General features: G+C 44.7%; 1 protein-coding gene across 4 annotated transcripts in view; it reads right to left on the reverse strand.

Annotated features, from left to right (window-relative positions):
- Positions 1–19,173, reverse strand: part of MEAF6 (MYST/Esa1 associated factor 6) — a 28,408-nt gene extending 9,235 nt beyond the window's left edge. For all 4 annotated transcript variants that reach the window (XR_015254613.1, XM_086716496.1, XM_086716495.1 and 1 more), the window contains exons 1-4: positions 19,032–19,173; positions 17,707–17,822; positions 13,858–13,945; positions 13,633–13,678 (exon numbers count right to left, since the gene is read on the reverse strand). Coding sequence is in view for 3 of the 4 variants with exons in the window: in XM_086716496.1 (XP_086572622.1) it covers positions 13,633–13,678; positions 13,858–13,945; positions 17,707–17,822; positions 19,032–19,121 (340 nt within the window). In the remaining variant the exon portion in view is untranslated. The remainder of the gene's footprint in view (positions 1–13,632; positions 13,679–13,857; positions 13,946–17,706; positions 17,823–19,031) is intronic.
- Between the last annotated feature and the right edge of the window lie 5,053 nt (positions 19,174–24,226).

A 24,226-nucleotide genomic window follows, 5' to 3' on the forward strand; every position in this document is an offset into this window, starting at 1 on the left:
AAACCCATTTCATGTAAAAATTAGCAAACAAACTTCAAACTGCAGGAACCACGACTGTGGGGGCACTGGCATAAGAAGAGACCTACAGATCAAAAGAATTCAAAGTCCAGTTACAAACATTTTTACATTTACAGTCCAATGATTTTCATGGGCGACAAGACAATTCAATGAAGAAAGCGTCGTCTTTCTGATAAATAATGCTGGGACAAGTGGATGTCCACGAAGGAAAGAATGAAGTTGGAGCCCTGTCTCACACCAAACACGAAAATTAACTCAAAATGTATCACAGGCCTAAATGTTAAGTAAGGGCTAAAAACTAAAACTCTCAGAACTCATTTGGTTAGGCAAATGGTTTCTCAGATAGGACCGCAAAAGGAAGCATAACAAGGAAAAAAAATGTAAATTGAACTATATTGTTTTATTATATAAAACTCTTGAGCTGCAAGCAATATTCGAAGAAAGTAAAAAAAAGAAACAATTCACAGAACAGGAGAAATATTTGCGATTCATATATGTGATAAGACCTTTTTTTTTTGTTTGTTTCTACTTCTGTTTACAAACCCTTATGCCGAGGGCTGACTTTCAGTAGATTGCAGCGAGGGAGGTGCTCTGCCGGGAACGAAACCCCAACCCACAAATGGGCTGTCTACAAATGGCTTAGCTCTAGGCTCTCCATGAACATATATCGTGTGACGGGCGAGGGAGCAGCCCCTTTCTGGCTGCACCCTGTTTCCCAGGACAAGAGGCTCTCCGCACTGGATTTGGAGGCATTCAGTCACCATCCCGCAGTTGGTAGCTTCGCCCCGTTGGTTCTTCAGCCAAGCACATATACCAAATCTGATGAGGCCTCATATCCAGAATATATATAAGAACTCTTAGAACCCACTAATGAAAAGAGAAAAAGCCAAATTAAAAAATCGGCAAAGGATCTGCACACATTTCTCAGAAGAAGATACACAGTGGTCAATAACACGTGGAAAGATGCTCAACGTCATGAGCCATTAGGAAAGTGTAAATGAAAACCACAGAGATACTAGGAAGATAAACAATAACGAGTGTTGGTGAGGATGTGGAGAAACTGGAACCCTCATACACTGCTGATGGGAAGAGAAAATGGTGCAGCCACATTGGAAAGTTTGGCAGTCCCACAAGTCCCGTGTGAACGAAAACAGGCTCACACAAAACTTGTCATGGATATTCACGGCAGTGTTACTCAACAGTAGCCAAGCGACCATTAACTGATGAACGCATAAATAAAATGTGGTACAGCCACACAATGCAATATTATTCAGCATTAAAAAGAAACATAATACTAATACACGTTCTGTTTTGGGTTTGCTTGTTTGTTTTCCTTGGTGTGGTTATAGTCTTAAGAGCCTATCGTTTACAGAGAACTACCATATCATCCAGCAATCCTACCTCTGGGCACTTAACCAAAAGAACTGAAATCAGGATTTTGAAGAGACACCTGCACTCCCAAGTCGACTGCAGCATTCATTCACATTACCCAAGGTGTGGAAACAACCTTCAGGTCCATCAACAGATGAACGGATAAAGAAAATGTGGTATATACCTATAGCGGAATATATTATTTGGCCTTAAGACAAAGAAGGAAACCCTGACATATGCTGCAAGGCTGATGAATTAGGAGGACGTCGTGCTAACTGAAGTAAACCAGTCCCAGGAGGGCAAACACCGCATGATTCGATTCCGGTGAGGGGTCTAAAATAGACTCACAGAAGCAAAGAGCAGGATGCTGGCAGCCTCCAGGGGGAAGGAGAAATGGTGAGCGGAAAGTTTCAGCCAGACAACACGAAGAATCTCTAATAAGAGATCTGCCGTACAACACTGTACCAGTAGTTAACAATACTGTATGGGGCACTTAAAAATCTGTGTGGCTCAGCTGGTAGAGCATGTGACTCTTACTCTCAGGTCTGGAGTTCAAGTCCCAAGTTAGGCGTTGAGCCTACTTAAAAAAAAAAAAAATCTGTGGAACCCATTTTTAGTGTTCTTACAACAATTAAAAAAAAAACTCTAAGAAACATGTATACAAGAAAAATAGTATGATGTTTAGGATTTTCAATATAACACAGGGGGTGGAAGTGAGAGTACGGGGGGTGTGAACACGGTGCTGACCGTGTTCTGATGATTTGGGGGCCATGTGCTAGATACACAGGGGTTTGTCATTTTACGGTCTTTATCGGTCTAGATTCAAAAATTCACTTTGATAAAGAGTTGAAAAGTACTCACTTTTAAGACATCCAGATGGCCAACTGACACATGAAAAGATGCTCAACATCACTCATCATCAGGGAAATACAAACCAAAACCACAATGAGATACCACCTCACACCTGTCAGAATGGCTAACGTTAACAACTCGGGCAACAACAGATGTGGGCAAGGATGCGGAGAAAGAGGACCTCTTTTGCATTGTTGGTGGGAATGCAAGCTGGTGCAGCCACTCTGGAAACAGTATGGAGGTTCCTCAAAAAATTAAAAATAGAACTATCCTATGACGCAGCAATTGCACTACTAGGCATTTATCCACGGGATACAGGTGTGCTGTTTCAAAGGGACACATGTACCCCCATGTTTCCAGCAGCACTATCAACAATAGCCAAAGGAAAGAGCCCAAATATCCACCAACGGATGAATGGATAAAGAAGATGTGGTATATACACACACACACACACACACACACACACACACACACACACACACACACGATGGAGTATTACTCGGCAATCAAAAAGAATGAAATCTTGTCATTTGCAACTACGTGGATGGAACTAGAGGGTATTATGCTAAGTGAAATTAGAGAAAGACAAATATCATGACTTCACTCATGAGGACTTTAAGACACAGAACAGATGAACAGAAGGGAAGGGAAGCAAAAAACAGAAGAGACTCTTAAATATGGAGAACAAACAGAGGTTACTGGAGGGGTTGTGGGAGGGAGGATGGGCTAAATGAGTAAGAGGCATTAAGGAATCTACTCCTGAAATCATTGTTGCGCTATATGCTAACTAACTTGGATGTAAATTAAAAAAAATAAAATAAAATAAAGTACTCACTTTTCCACGTAGTTTACCCAATAATACCTACAATAGGCCTTCCCAAGCTATGCCTTTAGGAATGTAAATGGTGACACTCTTTTTGGAAAGTCTAGGGTGTTTTCCAAAACCAAAATCCCATTCCCCGATTCTCCAGACACCAACAACTGGATTCCATTCTGACACTAACTACCAGAGTTAGGGCAGACCCACAGCTTAAGGGCTCAATCCCATAAGAGTGCCCCACTTCAAACACCAGTCCCAACTCCCAGGCCCCCCATACTTCTGACCAACCGGCTATAAATCAGGGGTACCCTAAACCCCTTCCCTCAGCTTCCATAATTTGTAACAATAGCCACACAAACTCAGGAACGTGATTTACTTACTGTTAACGCTGTCTATTATACGGGGTACAGCTCCGGAGCAGCGAAATGGAAGAGACGCACGGGGCAAGGTACCCACGCCTTCTCTGGGCCTAACATCCTGCCATTCACCAAGAAAAGCTCCACCGTTTAGGGGTTTAATGGAGATTTCATTATGCAGTCATGATTAATTAAGTCATTGGCCACTGGTGACTCACTCAGTCTCTAGCCCCTCTCCTCTCCCCTCTCTCAGAGGTTTGGGGGTAGACCTTAAAGTTCTAAGCCCCCATCCTGGAGCTCTCTAGGGGCCCCCAGCCATCAGTCATCTTCATTGCCATACAGAAATTTCTCTTGGGGGCACCTGGGTGGCTCCATCGGTTAAGTGTCCAACTTCAACTCAGGTCACGATCTCACAGTTTTGTGAGTTCAAGCCCCACATCAGGCTCTCCACTAACAGTGCAGAGCCCACTTCAGAGCCTCTGTTTCTCTCCCTGCCCCTCCCCTGCTCGCTCTCTCTCTCTCTCTCTCTCTCAAAAATAAATAAATAAATAAATAAATAAACATTAAAAAACATTTCTTTTGCATGCTAGTCATTCTTTTTTTAAAAATTTATTTATTTCAGAGAGAGACAGAGAGAGAGAGAGAGAGAGAGAATGCACGCACACATGTGCAAGTGGGAGAGGAACAGAAGGGGAAGGAGACAGAGAATCCCCAGCTGACTCTGCTGTCGGCACAGAGCCCAACTCGGGGCTCAATCCCATGAACTGAGAGATCACGACCTGAGCCAAAATTCAAAGTCGGATGTTCAACCTATTGAGCCACCCAGGCACCCAACCTGCTAGTCATTCTTATCGCTCTGGAGATTCCAAGGCTTTTAGGAGCTGTGTGCCAGAACAGGGGACAAACACCAAATATATACTTCCCATCACACCACAGAAAGTAACTGTGCTATATCATGAAAATCACCCTTTGACACAGTAGTGCCACTTTTGGGGCACTATCCTGTAGAAATAAAGTCCATTACAAAAAAGCAAGCGGACAAGGAAGTTTACTGCAACCTTGTTTAGCAGGGGGAAAATGGGAGACAATGTGAATTCTCACCCACAGAGGAGGTACCCGGTATTTTTCAGCTTTTAAAAAGAATGTGAGGGTTGCCTGGGTGGCTCAGTCAACTAAGTATCGGACTCCTGGTTTCAGCTCAGGTCATGATCTCATGGTTCGTGAGTTTGAGCCCCGCGTTGGGCTCTGTGCTGACAGTCTAGATTCTTTGTCTTCAGATTCTCTGTCTCCCTCTCTCTCTGCCCCTCCCCTGTTCATGCTCTCTCTCTCCTTCAAAATAAATAAACATTAAAGTAATAATAATAATAATAATAATAAATAAAAAGAATGGTGAGATTATAACAATAGCTAACACAGTCCCTACTATAAGCCAGGCACTGTTCTATACACTTAAAAACATTTTTTTTTAATCTTTATTTATTTATTTTTGAGAGAGACAGCAAGCAGGGGGTGGGGAGGGGCAGAGAGAGGAGAGAGAGAATCCCAAGCAGGCTCCACAAGAGTCAGCACAGAGTCCGACATGGGGCTCGATCTCACAGACTGTGAGATCATGACCTGAGCCGACATCAAGAATTGGAACGCTTAACCAAGCCAACCAGGCACTCCCTCCACACTTCAAATATATCACATCTACAACCTTCACAGAAACCTCTACAACCAAGATGACCATTTGACAGAGACACTCATAAGGTGAAAATTCGGAATTCACACTCAAAGACAGTTTGGCTCCAAAGCCCACGCTCTTCATCACGACTCTACCGTTTCGCTCGATGCACACTCAACCTGCAGGAGTGCATGTGCTAAGGGAAAAAGCAGGTAATATGCACTGGGAGAGCCAATTTTTTCTTTAAAAAAAAAAAAATCCTCTTTATGTACATAGTTAAAATTCCAAGTTAAAAAAAAAAAAAAATCCCCAACCCTGTGAGTCTGCATCTGTGTGTGTGTGTGTGTGTGTGTGTGTGTGTGTGTGTGTGTGTCCCAGATGTGTTAGGAATAGTGTTAAGCTGTTAACGTTGATCACCTCAGAAAGTTGGGGGTGAAGTAGAGCATGAGGTAATTAACCTGCTTCATATTCACCTCTAAACAGTTTGACTTAGTACAATCTGAATATATTACTTTTCTAATTAAAAAAAAAAAATCTAATGAAATCTACAAAGATGAGTTTAAAATGGAGAAGGATGATGAGGGCAGCCTTCTTCTCCCAGAGCCAGTCCTATTTTTATTTAGGTAAAAAATGCCATCTCTCAAACTGCAAATGGTGAAGGCGCTGGCCAGGGCAGGAATGGGTTGCTGGGCCATGAGGTCATAAAAGCTTTGGCTCACGGCTGGATGACAGAAGGAGCACAGGACTAACTGAGTAGGGGCTGGGCACAGGGAGAGAAAGATTATCTCAAAAAGCGGGAGACAAGAAAGAATGGCAAGTTAGAGCAAATCTGGCCAATGCTGCAATTCTATTAAAAGACATTAATAGGGGTGCCTGGGTGGCTCAGTCCGTTAAGCGTCGGACTCTTATTTACGGCTGAGGTCATGATCTCACGGTTCGCAGGTTCGAGCCCCACACTGGGCTTTGCACTGTGAGTGCAGAGTCTGCTTGGGAGTCTCTCTCTCCTCTCTCTCTCTGCCTCTCCCCTGAACTCACTCTTTCACTCTCAAAATAAATAATAAAATAAACTTTAAAAAAAAAAAAAAAGAAGTGAAGCTCTGTCTAAAAAAAGAGAGATTAGGGGCGCCTGGGTGGCGCAGTCGGTTAAGCGTCCGACTTCAGCCAGGTCACGATCTCGCGGTCCGTGAGTTCGAGCCCCGCGTCGGGCTCTGGGCTGATGGCTCAGAGCCTGGAGCCTGTTTCCGATTCTGTGTCTCCCTCTCTCTCTGCCCCTCCCCCATTCATGCTCTGTCTCTCTCTGTCCCAAAAATAAATAAAAAAAAAAAAACGTTAAAAAAAAAAAAAGAGAGATTAACGGGCAAAACAACTGTTTACTCATTTTGGACCAGTTGCTACGGGAGTACTGCGTAAATGGATCAGTTGGTCATATTCTATAAGTACCTGTGTGGAAACATACAAAAGAGTGAAAATCAAATAAAAGCTCTATGAATGGAGAATCCACCTGTGTTACCTCTCTGAAGAGGTAACATCCCAGGGAGTAACAGATGTCCGGAAGGACTGATCTGGATATTAAGTATCATGGGAGCCAGAGAAGAAAGAGCGGATTGTTCAGGGAAAGCTTCACTGAGGGGGTGGAATTTAAACTGGGCCTTGGAAAATGAGAAGCCAAAATAGGTACAAAAAATAGCACAAGCAAAAGTGCAGAGGTGAGGAAACATAAGGTACATTTTGGACAAATGAATCAAGTATCTCTTAAGCAGACGCCTTGAGGATTGAGAGGAGAAATGGAAAGACAGGTTAAGAGCCGTGACTGGGGGGCGCATGGGTGGCTCAGTCGGTTAAGTACCCAACTCTCAGTTCTGGCTCATGTTATGTATGATCTCATGGTTCATGAGTTCAAGCCCCACACTGGGCTCTGCACTGACAGCACAGAGCCTGCTTGGGGTTCTGTCTCTGCCTCTCTCTCTCTCTCAAAATAAATAAACTTAAAAAAAGAAAAAAAAAAAAAAGAGCCATGAGTGTCAGATTTAGGGATCTGATCTAGGGAGACAGTATGAGGTGATGGTTAAGATATGTGACTTGTTGCTGAATCTTTCAGACCCTGTTCCTCCATCTGTAAAATAGGACGTTTCTCTGTACTGAGTATCTCTTATGGACAAGGCATTGGACTAGACACTGGAGCTCCAGCAATGTTCCCTACTTTCAAGGAGTCTATAATCTGTACTTATCCCCAAGAAGTAGCTTTAAAGAATAAATGAGAAATGCAAGGGTTTGCATAGTGTCTGGAACACAATAAGTGTTCCAATCTCAATATCCTTGAGATCCATAAATATGCAAGTCAAATTCTAACACAGTAGACAATTTGCCATAAAATAGTTGTTACCAGGACATAAGGAGAAGTCAACGAGCCATTTCTAAACAGAGAAGTGACACTGAACAGCGAATGTTTACTGAGTTCTCTGTATAAACCCATGTTTTAGGATTATCAGGCTACAAATGGTTTATAATAGGGACTGTAGCCAGGGAGACTAGATTAAACACCGCTAAAACACAAAGTGCAACCACAGAGTAAGAATCATGGTCTTTTTTGGGCTCCCGGAAGCAGGGGAGGAGTGAGGCCAAAAGGGCTGGGTTAGAGTACCCCGAAGTACAGCAGCAGTCAGGCAACCCTGTGGTGCTGTCACCAAGAAAAGACACCTGTTTGCTTCTCCCCGACACAGAAGAAGGCAACTCGTTTTTAGAGTAAAGAATGCCAGGTTTGGGGGTGCCTGGGTGGCTCAGTCGATTGAGCATCTAGATGACTCTTGATTTCAGCTCAGGTCATGAGCCCAGGGTTGTGGGATCGAGGCCCACCTCAGGCTCCGTGCTAAGCGTGGAGCCCTGCTTGAGATTCTCTCTCTCTCTCTCTCTCTCTCTCTCTCTCTCTCTCTCTGCCCCTGCTCACTCTCAAAAAAAAAAAAAAAAAAAAAAAAAAGAAAAGAAAAAAAAAAACGAATGCCAGATTTTGATTAAGTGTAATAAGCCTACAAATGAGACACTTTATGTATTAAAACAACAGCAACACCTACTGAATAGTGCTAGGCACTAACTTCTTTTCAGCACAAAAACTTTAAAGGAGGCAAGAAAGATACCCAAAATAATGCTTCATGCGGCCCTTTACTTATCCACTGGAATGATGAGAACACTCAGGGGAGATGTGGTTTGATGAAAGCTTCAGAAGAGTCTGATAAAACAGTATCAACTATGCTGATCCTTTAAAGGAAACTGGATAAAATCTGCCTGCTTGTCTTTTACTTTATTCTTTTTACAAAAACACACAACGCCTCGCTAATTTGCCTAAAATTCCCCTTGGGAACCATGCTAATCCACTCTATCATTCTAGTTTGGGTAGGTAGGCCAAAGGAAGCAGAAAGTAATGCATTTTTTTATTATTATTTTTTTAACGTTTCTTTATATTTTTGAGAGAGAGTGCAAACGGGGTAGGGGCAGAGAAGGCAGAAGACACAGAACCTGAAGCAGGCTCCAGGCTCTGAGCTGTCAGCACAGAGCCTGACACGGGGTTAGAACTCACAAACCACAAGATCATGACCTGAACCAAAGTCGGATGCTTAAACAACTGAGCCACCCAGGCGCCCCACAGGAATGCATTTTTTTTAAAACGTTTATTTATTTTGAGAGAGAGAGAGAGAGAGAGAGAGAGAGAGAGAGAGAGAACACAAGAGGGGGAGGGGCAGAAAGAGAAATTCCCAAGCAGGCTCCTTGATGCCAGCGCAGAGCCCAGTGTGGGGACTGATCTCACAAACTGTGAGATCGTGACCTAAGCAGAAATCACGAGTCAGATGCTTAACCAACCGAGTCACCCAGGAAGCCCAAAAGTAATGCATTTTAAAAGAAAATTTTCAGAATGGTGTGGAAACAAAATGCCAAAAGTACAAAACTCCAAAATCCTTGAGATCTAAGAATGTGCAATTCAAAATCTAAGACAGAAAAAATGTTCAGTTCATCACCATCAAAAAACAAGAACACAGGAGTCATTCCACAAGATCTGTTATACAGAAATCTGGAGACACTGGAGAGCTTCTATGCAAAGGAAGAAGTGCAAAAGGCAAAGGAGACCATTCCCCTCGTGGAATGAAAGCTTGGTTTGAATCACCTGGCTCTTTCAGGGACCTTCAACTTGGTTTAAAGTGATCCAGCCACCCATCAGAAGAAAACACAAAATCTTTGGAAGATAACAACTTCATCCTCACTCTCAAATTTTTTTTTTTTCAACGTTTATTTATTTTTGGGACAGAGAGAGACAGAGCATGAACGGGGGAGGGGCAGACAGAGAGGGAGACACAGAATCGGAAACAGGCTCCAGGCTCTGAGCCATCAGCCCAGAGCCTGACTCGGGGCTCGAACTCCCGGACCGCGAGATCGTGACCTGGCTGAAGTCGGACGCTTAACCGACTGCGCCACCCAGGCGCCCCCTCACTCTCAAATTACTCAACAAATAGTTTAAGTTACAGTGAGCGGTACACCGTCAAAGATAAGCACACAGGGAAATTAGACTTTGGAAGCAAACTACAACAGAAACAGGTCTTTAAAGACTTCACAGGTTGGGGAGGCTGCGTGACTCAGCTGGTTAAAAGTCCAACTTTGGCTCAGGTCATGATCTCACGGACCGTGAGTTCGAGCCCTGCATTGGGCTCTGTGCTGACAGCCGAGAGCCGGGAGCCTGCTTCAGATTCTGTGTCTCCCTCTCTCTCTGCCCCTCCCCTACTTGCACTGTCTCTCTCTCTCTCTCTCTCTCTCTCTCTCTCAAAAATAAATAAACATTAAAATAAAAATTTAAAAAAGACTTCACAGATTGAAATTGTTATTATTGTTTTATTTTTGAGAGAGAATATGCACGTGCACAAGTGGGGCAGGGGCGGAAGGGGGAGAGACAGAGAATCTTATGCATGCTCTACACTCAGTGCAAAGCCCAACGTGGGGTTCGATCCCACGACCCTGGGATCATGACCTGAGCCAAAATCAAGAGTCAAACAAACGTTCAACGGACTGAGCCACCCAGGCGCCCCCACAGAATTACACATTAAACACAGAATGTACAGAATTAAAAACAGAATCTTGTACAACAAGCAGGCTTACTTACTCTGCTTAAAGAAACAAAAGACAAGTTTAAAAATAATTGCAGGGAAAACTACTGAAAACTTACATAGCAGATTTTAGAAATAATTAAGTGGAATTTTGGAAATTAAAAATGTAATAAAAAATTTAAAAATCAAGGAAAGGTTGGGGCGCCTGAGTGGCTCAGTCAGTTAAGCATCCGACTTCGGCTCAGGTCATGATCTCACGGATCATGGGTTCAAGCCCCGCGTCGGGCTCTGGGCTGACAGCTCGGAGCCTGGAGCCCGCTTCAGATTCTGTGTCTCCCTCTGTCTGCCCCTTGCTGCTTGCACTCTGTCGCATTGTCTCAAAAATAAATAAACATTAAAAAAAAAAAAAAAATCAAGGAAAGGTTTAACAGCAAGTCAGACTCAAGTGAAAGGAGAATTAGTAAACTGGCAGGCGGCCCAGAGACAAAGACAGAAGACACGGAGGAGCTAATAAAAGACCATGTAGGATAAAATGAGAAAGTTTAACATACAGTTAAGTAGAGTGGGAGAGGAGAGGGGAGACAGCATGCAGCAAATGCATCATCTGAAGAATACTGGGAATTTTCCAGAACTGATGAAAAATACCAAGCTACAGCTACAAGAAGTTCAACGAAACCCAAGCCAGATAATTAAAAAGAAATTCATACTTAGACACATTGTAGTTGACTGTAGAAAATCAAGATGGAAATAGACTCTTAAGAAATAGCAGGAGTAGGGGTGCTCAGTGGCTCAGTCGGTTAGGTGTCCAACTTTGGCTCAGGTCATGATCTCGTGGTTCGTGAGTTCGAGCCCCACGTCAGGCTCTGTGCTGACAGCTCGGAGCCTGGAGCCTGCTTTGGATTCTGTGTCTCCCTCTCTCCCCGCCCCTCCCCCACTTGAGCTCTGTCTCTCGGTCTCTCTCTCTCTCTTAAAAAAAATAAACATGAAAAAAAAATTTTTTTTAAAGAAATAGCAGGGGGGCGCCTGGGTGGACCAGTCAGTTGAGCATCCGACTGCGGCTCAGGTCACGATCAAGCATTCTTGAGATCTCGCATTCTGTGGGCCCGCATTCTGTCAGGCCCTGTGCCGACAGCTCGGAGCCTGGAGCCTGCTTCGGATTCTGTGTCCTCCTCTCTCTCTGCCCCTCCCCCACTCTCACTTTGTCTCACTCTGTCTCTCAAAAATAAATAAATGTGAAAAAGATTTAAAAAAATAAAAATAAAAAAAATAAATAGCAGGAAGAAACGGTAATAACAGGTGGTGAGACGGAACACAACAGAATTACTTTAAAGGGGCTCTGACCATTTGAATTGATGAACTCCAGTATTTATGTAATTCCCTATTCCAAAAAGAAGCCAAAGCCGCTTACCGATATTCGTATTATAAAATCCATACAATAAATTTAAAATGAGACAAGTAAAACACAGAAGGACAGAAGACGTCCGTAAGCTGGATGCAGTAGTAAAGATTCATTCCCAGAATGCATGGTCTAGGTTTGGATTTGCTTTCTAGATGACAACCACACATTTGGCTTTAAACATTTTAGCACCTGGGGTGCCTGGGTGGCTCAGTCGGTTAAGCATCCGACTTCGGCTCAAGTTATGATCTCACAGTTTGTGGGTTCGAGCCCGGCATCGGGCTCTGTGCTGACAGCTCATAGCCTGGAGCCTGCTTCCGATTCTGTGTCTCCCTCTCTCTCTCTCTCTCTGCCCCTCCCCCTGCTTACACTCTGTCTCCGTCTCTGAAAAATAAATAAACATTAAAAAAAATAAAAAAATAAAACATTTTAGCGCCTACACAAATCAAGTCCATCATCAGATTTTCAGTAAAAACCAACTAGTTGTTCGGGGAAAACAACTAGTCCTAAAAGACATAATAATTAGTAACGGTAAAAAACATCTGCAACATCCTATTACAATAAATGCAGTGGCACATTTAACGGGACCAAAATGTAATTCATCAAATGCAGCTTTAGAGGGAAGACCAAGGAAGACCAACAGGATCTATTCCAGGGGCGTGACCCAGGTCCAGGGGGAAGATCTCAGGGGAATGGATGGCCTGCACGTGTTTCCGAAAATCTTTAATACGTAAGTGCTGGTCTCAGCCAAGCTTCCGCAAGCAGTGGCATTGAGAGTCATTCCTTCACGAGTACCTAGGTGTGTACTTGTGTGGCTAGTGAAGTACAGGGCCAGATGCTGAACTACGCACTAAGCCAGGATGAGGGTTGTAGGGTCTTGTGAAAACTGAGCGGTCAGTAATCATTCCATCTCCACTCACAGCGGTGGGGTCCAGGCTGTTCCTTAACCAGTCTTGTAACTTCAGAGAGCAGATAACACTAGCTCTATGTCCTAGAAGTGGCATTAACTGAAAAGAAATAGGATTTAACGTATTTGAGCCATAGCAAGAGAAAAATCAAAAGGACTTGCTATAATTGTTGAGGCTGGCAGAAAGGAGTCAAAGATACCTACAGAGTTTTGAATGAGGGGGAATGGAAGTACTATAATGGAAAAAAACTGGGCAGACAAGTTTTGAAGGTAATAGAACAGTTCCATCTTAGATAAAATGTTTTGAGCCTGAAAATCTGAGTGGAAATGACACGCAGACATTTTCTAGCATTTTCTACATATTTAGAAATCTGTACCCAGAGGTAATAATCAAAGTCACAGTGTAGTTCTAATTCCCAAACTACCAAAATCCCTTCTCCTCCAAATCACTGGCCCAGTGCAGACACAAGAACCAGATCCTACAAGATACATCATCTGAAAGAAGCACACAGCCACAGTACAAAAAGCAGGTTATGCTTTGGAGTGATTCAGTGCACAGGAAGAGTGTTCAATACAGCTGCACCGAGTCTGACTCGGAAAGATGAATGTATAGATCTATATCCTATCACTTGACATCAGCAGAGAATTAGACTGTATGGCTTACGTTTGGAGAATGATACAATTTCTTCACAAAGTAAATACTATCTACTCTCTGTTTTATATTTAAGAACACTCAGGTACATTCTGTTCCCACGACCAGATTTTCCTAAGAATTATTAAATTGCGAACATGGAGATTTATCAGATATATCCAAAATTTTCCATGAGAAAAGGTTTTCTTTCTAAGTTAAAAAAAAAAAAAAAATTCCCCTAACACTTAGCAGTGGGGAAGACCTGTCTTTGTGTCTTTGAGCAGGGGAAGTCACCCTCTGCATGACAGAAGAGGCAGGAGGGACATGATAGTTTCTTCCTCAAAAAACAAACAAGCCAACAAATAAACAAAAGGACAAAAAAGACTCAAGAGGGTGCTTATCTTCTAGAAAGGAGAGGCAAAAATATGAGAGATGTAGTCTTGAGACCTACAGTTGGATACGAGTTAAATACAAGGGCTCCTGTAGCTTAAAAATAAAGTAGTAAAACAGTAAAAAAAAAATAAATAAACTTACTCTTTTCAATGAGCTGATCCTGAACTCCCGCCAACGCGCTCACTGCCTAAAAGACAAGAAGCCACCCGTTACTAGAAAAATTATCAGAGCCCTCAGGAGAGCACTCGGACAGCAGGGAAAGGGAAAACTCACAGGAATTTAACTGAGGTTTCCCTCAATAATGGGCCACAGAAAGAGTCCCCCCTTAACAATGGGCCACAGAAAGAGTCCCCCCACCTCACTTACAGCTGCTGAAGTCACTGAGGATTTACTGAAGAGCCGCTCAGCTTCCTTAAACTTCCGGTTCCTTCGATCGTTTTTGCTGTTGGAGTTTCTAAAACACACACAAGAAGCTTCGTAAGCAGCAAGCGGAGGACGGCCCTGGATGTAAGGTGTAAAAACTCTCTCTCTCTCATTGTCTCTCTTAGACAGAAGAGAGACAGCCTCTGGACGCAACGCCTCCACACCAGGTGGATGGACCAAAACGTCCGTTATCCTGAATGCCCGAAGGGACAGCAATGGCTTCTAACGCGGGACAGGCTCCAGTGGTTCACGACCATTTTCATTTTAATATGTATTTACTTTAATACTTACTCAAAACAACCGGCCCAGATGAGTGATATGAAATGTTTCTGTCAGATAAGCTTAATTTTTAAAAACTGAAGAACAGACCAGGGTTCCTTAAAGAAAGGGCTGGTATCAGTTCTGGGATAAGGAAAAGGTGAGTCTGAGACACCACATTGGGGCAGAAAAGAACCAAAATGCTCAAGGACTGATAGGGTCATGTCAAAAGGACAAAGGCATCAGCATGAGGAGGTTCCCGCTGGCCGCGTTTGGGACAAACTAAGCATCAAAGAGGATAATGGTGGGCGTGTTTGCTTTGTGAAAAGTCACTAGGCTGTGTATGTACGATGTGTGCAATCCTCTGCATATATTTCAATAAGTTTATATTTAAAAAAAAAAAAGCCGGGGCGCCTGGGTGGCGCAGTCGGTTAAGCGTCCGACTTCAGCCAGGTCACGATCTCGCGGTCCGTGAGTTCGAGCCCCGCGTCAGGCTCTGGGCTGATGGCTCAGAGCCTGGAGCCTGTTTCCGATTCTGAGTCTCCCTCTCTCTCTGCCCCTCCCCCGTTCATGCTCTGTCTCTCTCCGTCCCAAAAATAAATAAACGTTGGAAAAAAAAAAAAAAACTTAAAAAAAAAAAAAAAAGCCTCTACAATGCAAAAGTGACAGTACTAGATTCCAATACGCGGATTTTTTTTGTTTTGTTTTAATCCATGGGTCTGTAGTGATACTAAAGAGAGAGGTCTGGAGATACAGAACGAAAGGGAGAGAAGATAAGAAGGCAAGATTCATCTTTCCAAATGCCAGTAAGCCATGTACACAAAGAATAAAATTAGAATAAGCAGTCTGTTAAGTGATTCAAGTAAAAATCAACAAAAGAGGGGCGCCTGGGTGGCGCAGTCGGTTAAGCGTCCGACTTCAGCCAGGTCACGATCTCGCGGTCCGTGAGTTCAAGCCCCGCGTCAGGCTCTGGGCTGATGGCTCGGAGCCTGGAGCCTGTTTCCGATTCTGTGTCTCCCTCTCTCTCTGCCCCTCCCCCATTCATGCTCTGTCTCTCTCTGTCCCAAAAATAAATAAAAACGTTGAAAAAATCAACAAAAGATACTAACATTGCTGAATAAAAATGTGGAGGATCGCAATATATTCACACCGTGTACAAGTACAACCTCCAAACTACTTACGAATTACAGAGAGAAAAATGAATTAAAAAAACATTTTTTTTTTAAATTTTTTTTTTTTTTTTTCAACGTTTATTTATTTTTGGGACAGAGAGAGACAGAGCATGAACGGGGGAGGGGCAGAGAGAGAGGGAGACACAGAATCGGAAACAGGCTCCAGGCTCTGAGCCATCAGCCCAGAGCCCGACGCGGGGCTCGAACTCATGGACCGCGAGATCGTGACCTGGCTGAAGTCGGACGCTTAACCGACTGCGCCACCCAGGCGCCCCAAAAAAACATTTTTTTTAATGTTTATTTATTGTTGAGAGACAGAGACAGAATGTGAGGGGTTAGGGGCAGAGAGAGAGGGAGACACAGAATCCGAAGCAGGCTCCAGGCTCCGAGCTGTCAGCACAGAGCCCGACGCGGGGCTCAAACCCACAAGCTGTGAGATCATGACCTGAGCCGAAGTCAGACGCTCAACCGAGTGAGCCACGCAGGCGCCCCAAGAAAAAAACAAATTTTTAACAACAGAGAAATCAGATGCTCAAACTTAACAGTACCAATAATGGGGCAATCTGACATCATGTGCCTCCCAATATAACAGAGGTAAATGACACATGAGGCACACAAATCATTTTTGCCAGAAATGTCTAAAGGCTCCCTCATGAGGTCACGAAAAGAAAAATCTGGAACTGGGACAGTCTGCAAGACAGTGTCATCAACAACAACTTCACCACTAACAAGGGTGGGAGACTGTCCTATTATCAAGAGACTAAAGAGACATAACAGCCAAATACAATACACAAAAACTGCCTGGATCAAAACAAGGGCAGCCAAGCATGCTGGGAACAATTAGGAGAATGTGAATAAAGGCTGTAGGGGATGATACTATTAATGTAATGCTAATTTTCTATGTGTGGTTAACTGTGGTTAGGTAAGAAAAATATTCTTAGGAGGTAATTGCTGACATAATTAGGGGTACAGTGTCATGATATCCGCTTGAATGGCTAACAACAACAAAAAGTATGGGGGAAAGGGAAGATAGAACTATAAAGGGGTAGCAGGAGGGAGAGCTTCCCAGCGACGAAATACTTCTGTATCTCTACTGCAGTGGTGATTACAGGAATCTACACACAGTGACGGAATTACACATACACATTGTACCAATGTCCATTTCCTGGTTTTGCTATTGTGCTGTAGTTACATAAAACCCAACCATTGGGAAAAACTGGGTGAAGAGTACACGGACCTCTCTAATATTTCTGCAACTTCCCATGTGCCTGTAATTATATCAAGACTTTTAAAACTTTTAAGTATATAGATATAGGTTTGTGTATGTTTACACGCATCAGAAAAAAAAAGAGGCAAAGGTGGCAACATGTTAACAAGTGATGAATGAAGATGAAGGATATCAAGTGTGCACAGTTCTATTTCAATTTGAAATATTTCTTTTTTTTTTTTTTTTAATTTTTTTTTTTTTTCAACGTTTATTTATTTTTGGGACAGAGAGAGACACAGCATGAACGGGGGAGGAGCAGAGAGAGAGGGAGACACAGAATCGGAAACAGGCTCCAGGCTCTGAGCCATCAGCCCAGAGCCTGATGCGGGGTTCGAACTCACGGACCGCGAGATCGTGACCTGGCTGAAGTCGGACGCTTAACCGACTGCGCCACCCAGGCGCCCCATCAATTTGAAATATTTCAAATCGGGGCGCCCGGGTGGCTCAGTCAGTTAAGCATCCGACTTCGGCTCAGGTCACGATCTCATGGTTTGTGAGTTCAAGCCTGTGTCAGGCTCTGTGCTAACAGCTCAGGGCCTGGAGCCTGCCTCGGATTCTGTGTCTCCCTCTCTCTCTGCCCTTCTCCCACTCACGATCTGTCTCTCTGTCTCAAAAATAAACATTAGGGGCGCCTGGGTGGCTCAGTCAGTTGAGCGTCCAACTTCAGCTCAGGTCACGATCTCGCGGTCCATGAGTTCGAGCCCCGCGTCGGGCTCTGGGCTGATGGCTCAGAGCCTGGAGCCTGCTTCTGATTCTGTGTCTCCCTCTCTCTCTGCCCTCCCCCGTTCATGCTCTGTCTCTCTCTGTCTCAAAAATAAATTAAAAAAACGTTAAAAAAAGTAAACATTAAAAAGAATGAAATATTTCAAATCTGAAAATTTTCAAAAAGCTTAGCAGGTTTTCCCTATTTCCCAGACGTAGGATTTGTCTACAGTTACTCAGTGAGGGAGTGACTGAGCCAAAGTCTAAGTTCAACCCCAGACTGCCTTCCACACCAGCACTTTGCTACCGCCTCCCTGCAAAGTTGCTACCAAGAACACATACAGCCCATACAAACAGAGCACCATACAAACACCACAGGCTTCTGACACTCACTTTTGGTTGGTCAGGTACCGATCCCAGCCACGAATAATATTGCCATACATCTGAGTGTCTTCCAGGTAGCTTCCTTCAAAAGCATAGATCTGTCTTTCCAAGTTTGCCAGTGTTTCCTGGGAGAGGAAAAACAAGGAAACGGATAATGCCTTTTAAATGCAAACATTAACTCCGACAGAATCAAATTCTCTGACACTAGCCTTAGACACTCAAGCTCCATTACGCTAAGCCCTGGTGGAAAGACATGACATGGGGAGAGGAAAGCTGTTTTAGATTAAGACAATCTAGACCTGTCTTGTTGGAACCCTTGGAGAACAGAAGGGAAGGGATACAGCCTGTCTCCAGAAAAATGCACAAAATTTTCCAGATTCTTCAGAGGGTTCATGGAAACCCAGTTGTCAAGAACCCCCGCTCAGGCAGAACGCGGGCAGTCTCCACCCCCACGCGCAAAGGTATTGCTACTGAAGAGAGGAAAGAGTGAGCAGCCTTCCAGCGCCAACTCCCTCCCCTCCCCGCGGGCTCAGAAAGAAGGCCGGCCCTGGGCTGTCAGTTGCCATGGAAACCTGGAAGGGCAGCTTCAGGTGAGATGGCCCTCCCCGGTGCCCAAGCCAAAACACGGGGGAGGGGGTGGCCACAAAGGGTGGATAGGACCCGGGGTGCATATCACAGTTCTCAGTTCCCTGGGCTGAATCCCTTCCCCTCGCCTGTCAGCTTCTGGATGTTCCCCCAAAACATCACAGCCATGCCCATCAAAAACCCCATCCAACGGATCTCCTAATCCTCAAAAGGACATGCGCCCCTCCATCCTCCAAAGGCCAGACTGGATGACCGTGTCCCCCTCCCACACTCGCCTCTACGCCACCCCCTCCAAGCCACTGGCAAGCCCGAACCGGTCTCCTACGCCCCCCGCGACACGCCCGACCCCACCCCTCAAAGAACACGGACCTGCCGCCCTCACCCACCCAGCAAAGGCCAAGGACACAACCGCTCCCAACCCCAAAGCTCACAGACACCTTTCTCGAGCTCCCACACTGAAGCCCCCCATCCTCAGGTGCCTTCCCGCCTCCACGCCCCCGCCGGTACCGGCCCCCTCCCCCTCTCTGCTCCTTGCCCCGCCCCCCGGCCCCAGCTCCCGACTCTCGAGCCGCGCAGCAGAGAAGCTGAGGCACCGGCGGGCCGCAGAACGCGCAGCCGGCCTCAGGCCGCCGGGCTCCCGGGCGCCGCGTTGCGCCCGGGGAGTAACGGCCTGGAGCGATCGGGCGGGGCCCTGGAGGCGGCGGCAGGCGCGGGGCCCCCACCGGGCGCCCCCGCTGTCGCTCTCTCACCGCCAGCTCCTGCTTCCGCTTCACGAGCTCCGCCAGCTCCCGCCGGGTGTCCGGGATCTGCGGCGGCGCCGCCTTGTTGTGCATCGCCATGTTGGGCTGAGGCGGGCGGCGGCGCCAGGCGGGGGGCGGTCCCTGCGCGCCGCCGCCCGCCAGGGGGCGCCCACGCCGCACTGCGCCTGCGCGCGCGGTTTCCGGAGCCGCGCGGCGCGCCGCGTCGGGGGCCTCGGGTTCGCGCGCGCCCCGCCTGGATGAGACGGCGGTGGGCCTTGCTCTGGGTCCTAGCCGCTCTTGACCCCCTCGGTGGCCGGCGGGGCGTCACAGACACCACAAATTCACTTTGTCCAAAACCAGACTCCTGGCAAGTCACCTCAGTGAATGACTTTCACTGTCCGCCGAACTGCCCAAGTGGAAAACGTGAATACCATCGTCGCTGTCCTCTCCCATGCAAAACCCTGAGTCCTGAGGACTCGCCGCCGGAAGAGCCAGCAGCTCACTTGCTTTGTCTGCCACCTCGCCCTCGTCCAGGCCCTGTGTTTGGCCCCATTATCCCCACAGCCTCCTGTTTCCACCCTTAGCTCTCTTTGATCCTTATCCACAGTGGTGCCCAGGGGATCAGCGTTGGGAAAGCAGGTGTGGTGTCACTCCCCAGGTTAGAATCTTTCAATGGCTTCCCGTTGCCCTTTAGAGAGACCAGTTTGTGTAGTGGTTAAGATCACAAGCCAAAGCCAGAACTACCTCGTTCAGAATCCTGCCTCTACCATTGATAAACTGTGCCATTTGGGGCAAGTAACTACATTTCGCTAGTCAAAATTCCTCATCTGTAAAATGGAGGTAATAATAGTACCTACCCAGTACCCTTGCCGGGAGAAGTAAATCCCTTCACGTAGGGGCTTGGCAAGTAACAACATTATGCAAATACTCGTTTTTATCGTTAATTCCAGTATCGTTAACTTTGTTTTCCTTTAGCCCTTGCTTACTTCACCAGCCTCCACTCTCCCCATTTTTCAAGGTTCTGCAATTTCACTATCATGAATGGGGTTTTTGGGGGGTGGGGGTGGGGGGAGTCTTTGGGTTTCTACAGTCTGTGTGGATTGGTGTCTTCCACTAGTTCTGGGAAATTCTCAGCTCGTTTTCTTCAGATATTCCTCTGCCTCATTTTCCTCTCCTTCTGGAACTCGGATTAAACCTAATAATCCTTTATTTTTGTTAACCCACTGTGTTTTTCCCAATCTTTTTTTTCTGCTGCATTATGCATAATTTCTTTTGTGTGTTGATCTTGTAACCTGAAATCTTGCCAGACTCCCCTATTAATTCTAGGAGGGTTTTATTGTAGATTCCTTAGGATTTTTTACATAGACAATCATTTCATCAGCAAATAAGGGCTTTTATTTTTCCCTTCCCAATTTGTATGCCTTTTCTTTCTTTTTCTTGTCTTACTGTGCTAGGTAGGACTTCCAGTTCTAAGAGTGGTCATAGTGCACATCCTTGACTCATTCCCTATTTTAGGAGGAAAGTATTCAGTCTTTCACCATTAAGTATATTAGCTGTAGGATTTTTGTAGAAGCTCTTTATTAAATTGAGACAGTTCCCCCTCTACTCCTGGTTTACTGATAGTTTTATCACGAACGGGTATTGAATTTTGTCAAATGCTTTTTTCTACGTCCAATTGACATGATCATGATTTTTTTCCTCTAGCCTCTTGGGATAGTGGATTATATAGATTTATTTCTGTATGTTGAACCCGTCTTGCATACGTGGAATAAACCTCACTTGGCCATGTTGTATAGTTCTTTTTATGTATGCTGGATTCAATTTGCTAATAGAATATCCAGGATTTTTATGGCTAAATTTATGGGATAATAGTCTGTAGGGTTTTTTTTTTTTTCTCTGCCTCTCTCTCTTCCTTTTTGGTATCTCCTATCTGGCTTCAATAGCAAAGTAATACTGTCCTCATTAAATGAGTTAAGAAGGTATTGCCTGATATTCTAATTTCTGGCAGAGATGGTATAGAATGGTGCTAATTCTTCTTAAAATTTGGTAGATGTCTTCAGTGAAACCATCACCATCTAGGCCTGGATTTTTCTTTGGAAACTTTTTAAATTATAAATTCAGTTTCTTAAATAGTTATAGGACTATTCAGATGTTCTATTTCTGAAATTTTTTTTTTAACGTTTATTTATTTTTGAGACAGAGAGAGACAGAGCATGAACGGGGGAGGGTCAGAGAGAGGGAGACACAGAATCTGAAACAGGCTCCAGGCTCTGAGCTGTCAGCACAGAGCCCGACGCGGGTCTTGAACTCACGGACCGCGAGATCATGACCTGAGCCGAAGTCGGCGGCTTAACCGACTGAGCCACCCAGGCGCCCCTCAGATGCTCTATTTCATATCAGGTGAATTTTGGTAATTTACAGTTTTTGAGATATTGGCCCATGTGATTTGTTAAATTTATATGCCTGGATAATTTCTATCTTCCAGTTCACTAATTCTCCCTGAAGCTTCTGTTAAAGCCATCCACTGATGGGTTTCCAGATTGTATTTCTCATTTCTAAAAGTTTTGGTTGGTCTTTCAAAAATTTTCCACTTCACTTTTTGCCATTTCTTATTCCCTGAATTTGCAAGTTACCATTTGTTTCTTTGAAAACAGTAACCATGAACATTTTATAGTATCTTAAATCAAGTGTCTAAAATCTTTTGAGAACCAGTTTGTTATTCCTGTTGGTTCTCACCTACAGTACCTTTTCTTTTATGCTTAAAAAAAATCATGATCCGCAGGAAAAGAGTGTGGAAAGAACGGGAGGGGAGATAAAGAAAAAAGTCCCTTCCTCCAAAAAGTAATTTCATTTCTTCTATCATACACCGGAAGGCATCAATAGTACAGGGTCATCTTAAACCAAGTTCAAGGCTTGAATTTTTCTGAGCTCTCAGGCTGCAAGTCCCTGGGAGGATTTGATTTCTGATCACCTCTTTTACTGTGACAAGGATAGCCCTTTGGCATGCCAGCTTTTGGGGGGAAACATCTTCTAAGAGTCTATCCATTGTATGTGGGCTCTGGATTTTGATTCTGTCCCATTCAACCTAGGGTAAGGTCTGATTTGCTGAAATCAAATGTGGTTTGCCTTTAGATCAAATGTGGTTTCCAGGCACCTGTGCTCCATTTTTCCCTGGACTCTTGTTTTTCTTCACTTTCGGCCTGAAAACATTTTTACTAATTTGTCCGTTCCTGGACGCTTTCAGAAATTTTTTTGCTTATATTTTATCCAGAGGTTTCGGCTTCTTGCAGCAGGAGAGTTAAAAAACAAACAAACAACTTAGTTCATCATGAACAGACACCAGAAATCTGTTTCCCCTATTGAACTTCGAATGCTTCCAAAACCTCATTAGTTTATCACCTCAGGCAGTTCTAAGTGCCAGTCTGTCTGCCTAGAAATATTCCTTTCTCTCCTCAACCCCACTGACCTCTTCTGGCTAACTGCTCATACCTCCCTGACTCCCAGGGCTTTGTTAAATCCCATTCCACTATGCTTCCACAATCCCCAATTTTCTCCTATCTAGTAGCCTGTAGCTGCTGGTTATGTTGCTCTGCAATGGCCAGACTTTATACATTTCACAACTATTCAAAAAGCAGTGTATCACAGTGGCTAAGAGTGTGGCACCTGGAACCAGATTGGGTTTGAATCCCAGTGCGACCTTAACCTCTTTGTGCTTCAGTTTTTGCATCTGCAAAATAGGATAACACAAGCCTGCACCACAGGGTTATAGGATGTCAGTGTATGTGTTAATGCTTATGAAAATGGTTAAAATTGTGCCTTGTACATAGAAAGTGCTCCTTATTGAAGTATCGGCTCATGGCACTTGTTAGGCACCTGATTATTGAATGTCTGTATATTTTTATGAATGAACATGATGATTTCCGAGCAGCTCTGACGTGGTGAGGTTAAGATTTTCCTGAGCCACTCTCTACCCCTGAAAGGCTCATCCACTGTGGTATCTTTGAACCCACTACGAATCAAGCAGCCTAATAAACCAGTTGTCTTTTCCAAATCCATCTACTAAGCACTGTTAGGGAGGCAGGAGGAACAGTCTAGAGAAAATGACCACTGAACCAGGACGGAGGTGATTTCTTATCCTAGCTCTACCCCTGCCTGCCTGGCTGTGGGACTTCAGGTAAACAGGTTCATTTTACAGGACTCCTACATACTCCGCTCCAGTCCTGCTGTCCCCTGGACTGCTCAGTCTGAAACAATGCCACCTCTACTACTGGGTTCCAAATCAACCTGTGCTCTAAGGCACACCTCAAATGCCAAGTCTCGCACAAGGTACAGCCCACCTCCAAATGACTGCCGTTTCTAACTCACAATTGTAAACCAACTGTTAGCATAGTATGCTTATGCAATTGTTTGTTGGATTAACTCACTTCAACTTTGGAGTAAATGTGAGCAAATCAACGGTCTTTTTCAATTGTTTCCCATTTGACAAATGGAAACTTTACCCGAGACCAGATGAAGCTTTACCTTGCAAAGCTTTAATTTAAGTCAAGCAGGCTTCTCACCTGTACAAACGCACAAACGCAGGAATGTTGTGGGCTCAGAACGCCATCACACAAGCAGGCACTGCTGGCGTGCTGTATGTGTGCCCCGCTTAGGCTTTCACTAACATGCCATCATCTCATCGCATTCCCCACATCCACACCACAACTAATTTCCACAAAGGGGAGGATGTTAAAAAATATAACCATCTGTGCACCGTATCAAGTAATTATCAACCTGAAATCTGTATTTCAGTTGTAAGCCTTTTAAAATCAAGCTCTATTGTATACCGGCATACTCCATACAAGAATACAACTCCAGTTATCTGAATTGATTACTTTTACTTATCACCAGGTTACAATCAAAGTATTTGAAAGCTACATCACCAGGTGCACTCAACGAGCGAGGGGTCCTTTGTCCATGTACTAATAGGGAACTAGGGGCCTAGGGAGAGGCTTGATGGGGAAAATCTGCAGATTCTGTCCTACACCACAGCAGAACTGTAGATCATCAGAGAGGATTTAGGGGAGGGGCTCAGAAACAAAGGGCTGTTTTGCAGATGGCTTGATTTTGACAGCGATGATTTGCAGCCAAGGTGGAGACTAGGTGGAGAATAAAGAAGTTGCAAGAGGAAAGCTTTAGGATTATGTCAACTTCAAATGAGAAGT

The sequence above is a fragment of the Puma concolor genome, chromosome C1, assembly GCF_028749965.1.
Source record: "Puma concolor isolate L17-30 chromosome C1, mPumCon1.1.hap2, whole genome shotgun sequence".
NCBI lineage: Eukaryota > Metazoa > Chordata > Mammalia > Carnivora > Felidae > Puma > Puma concolor.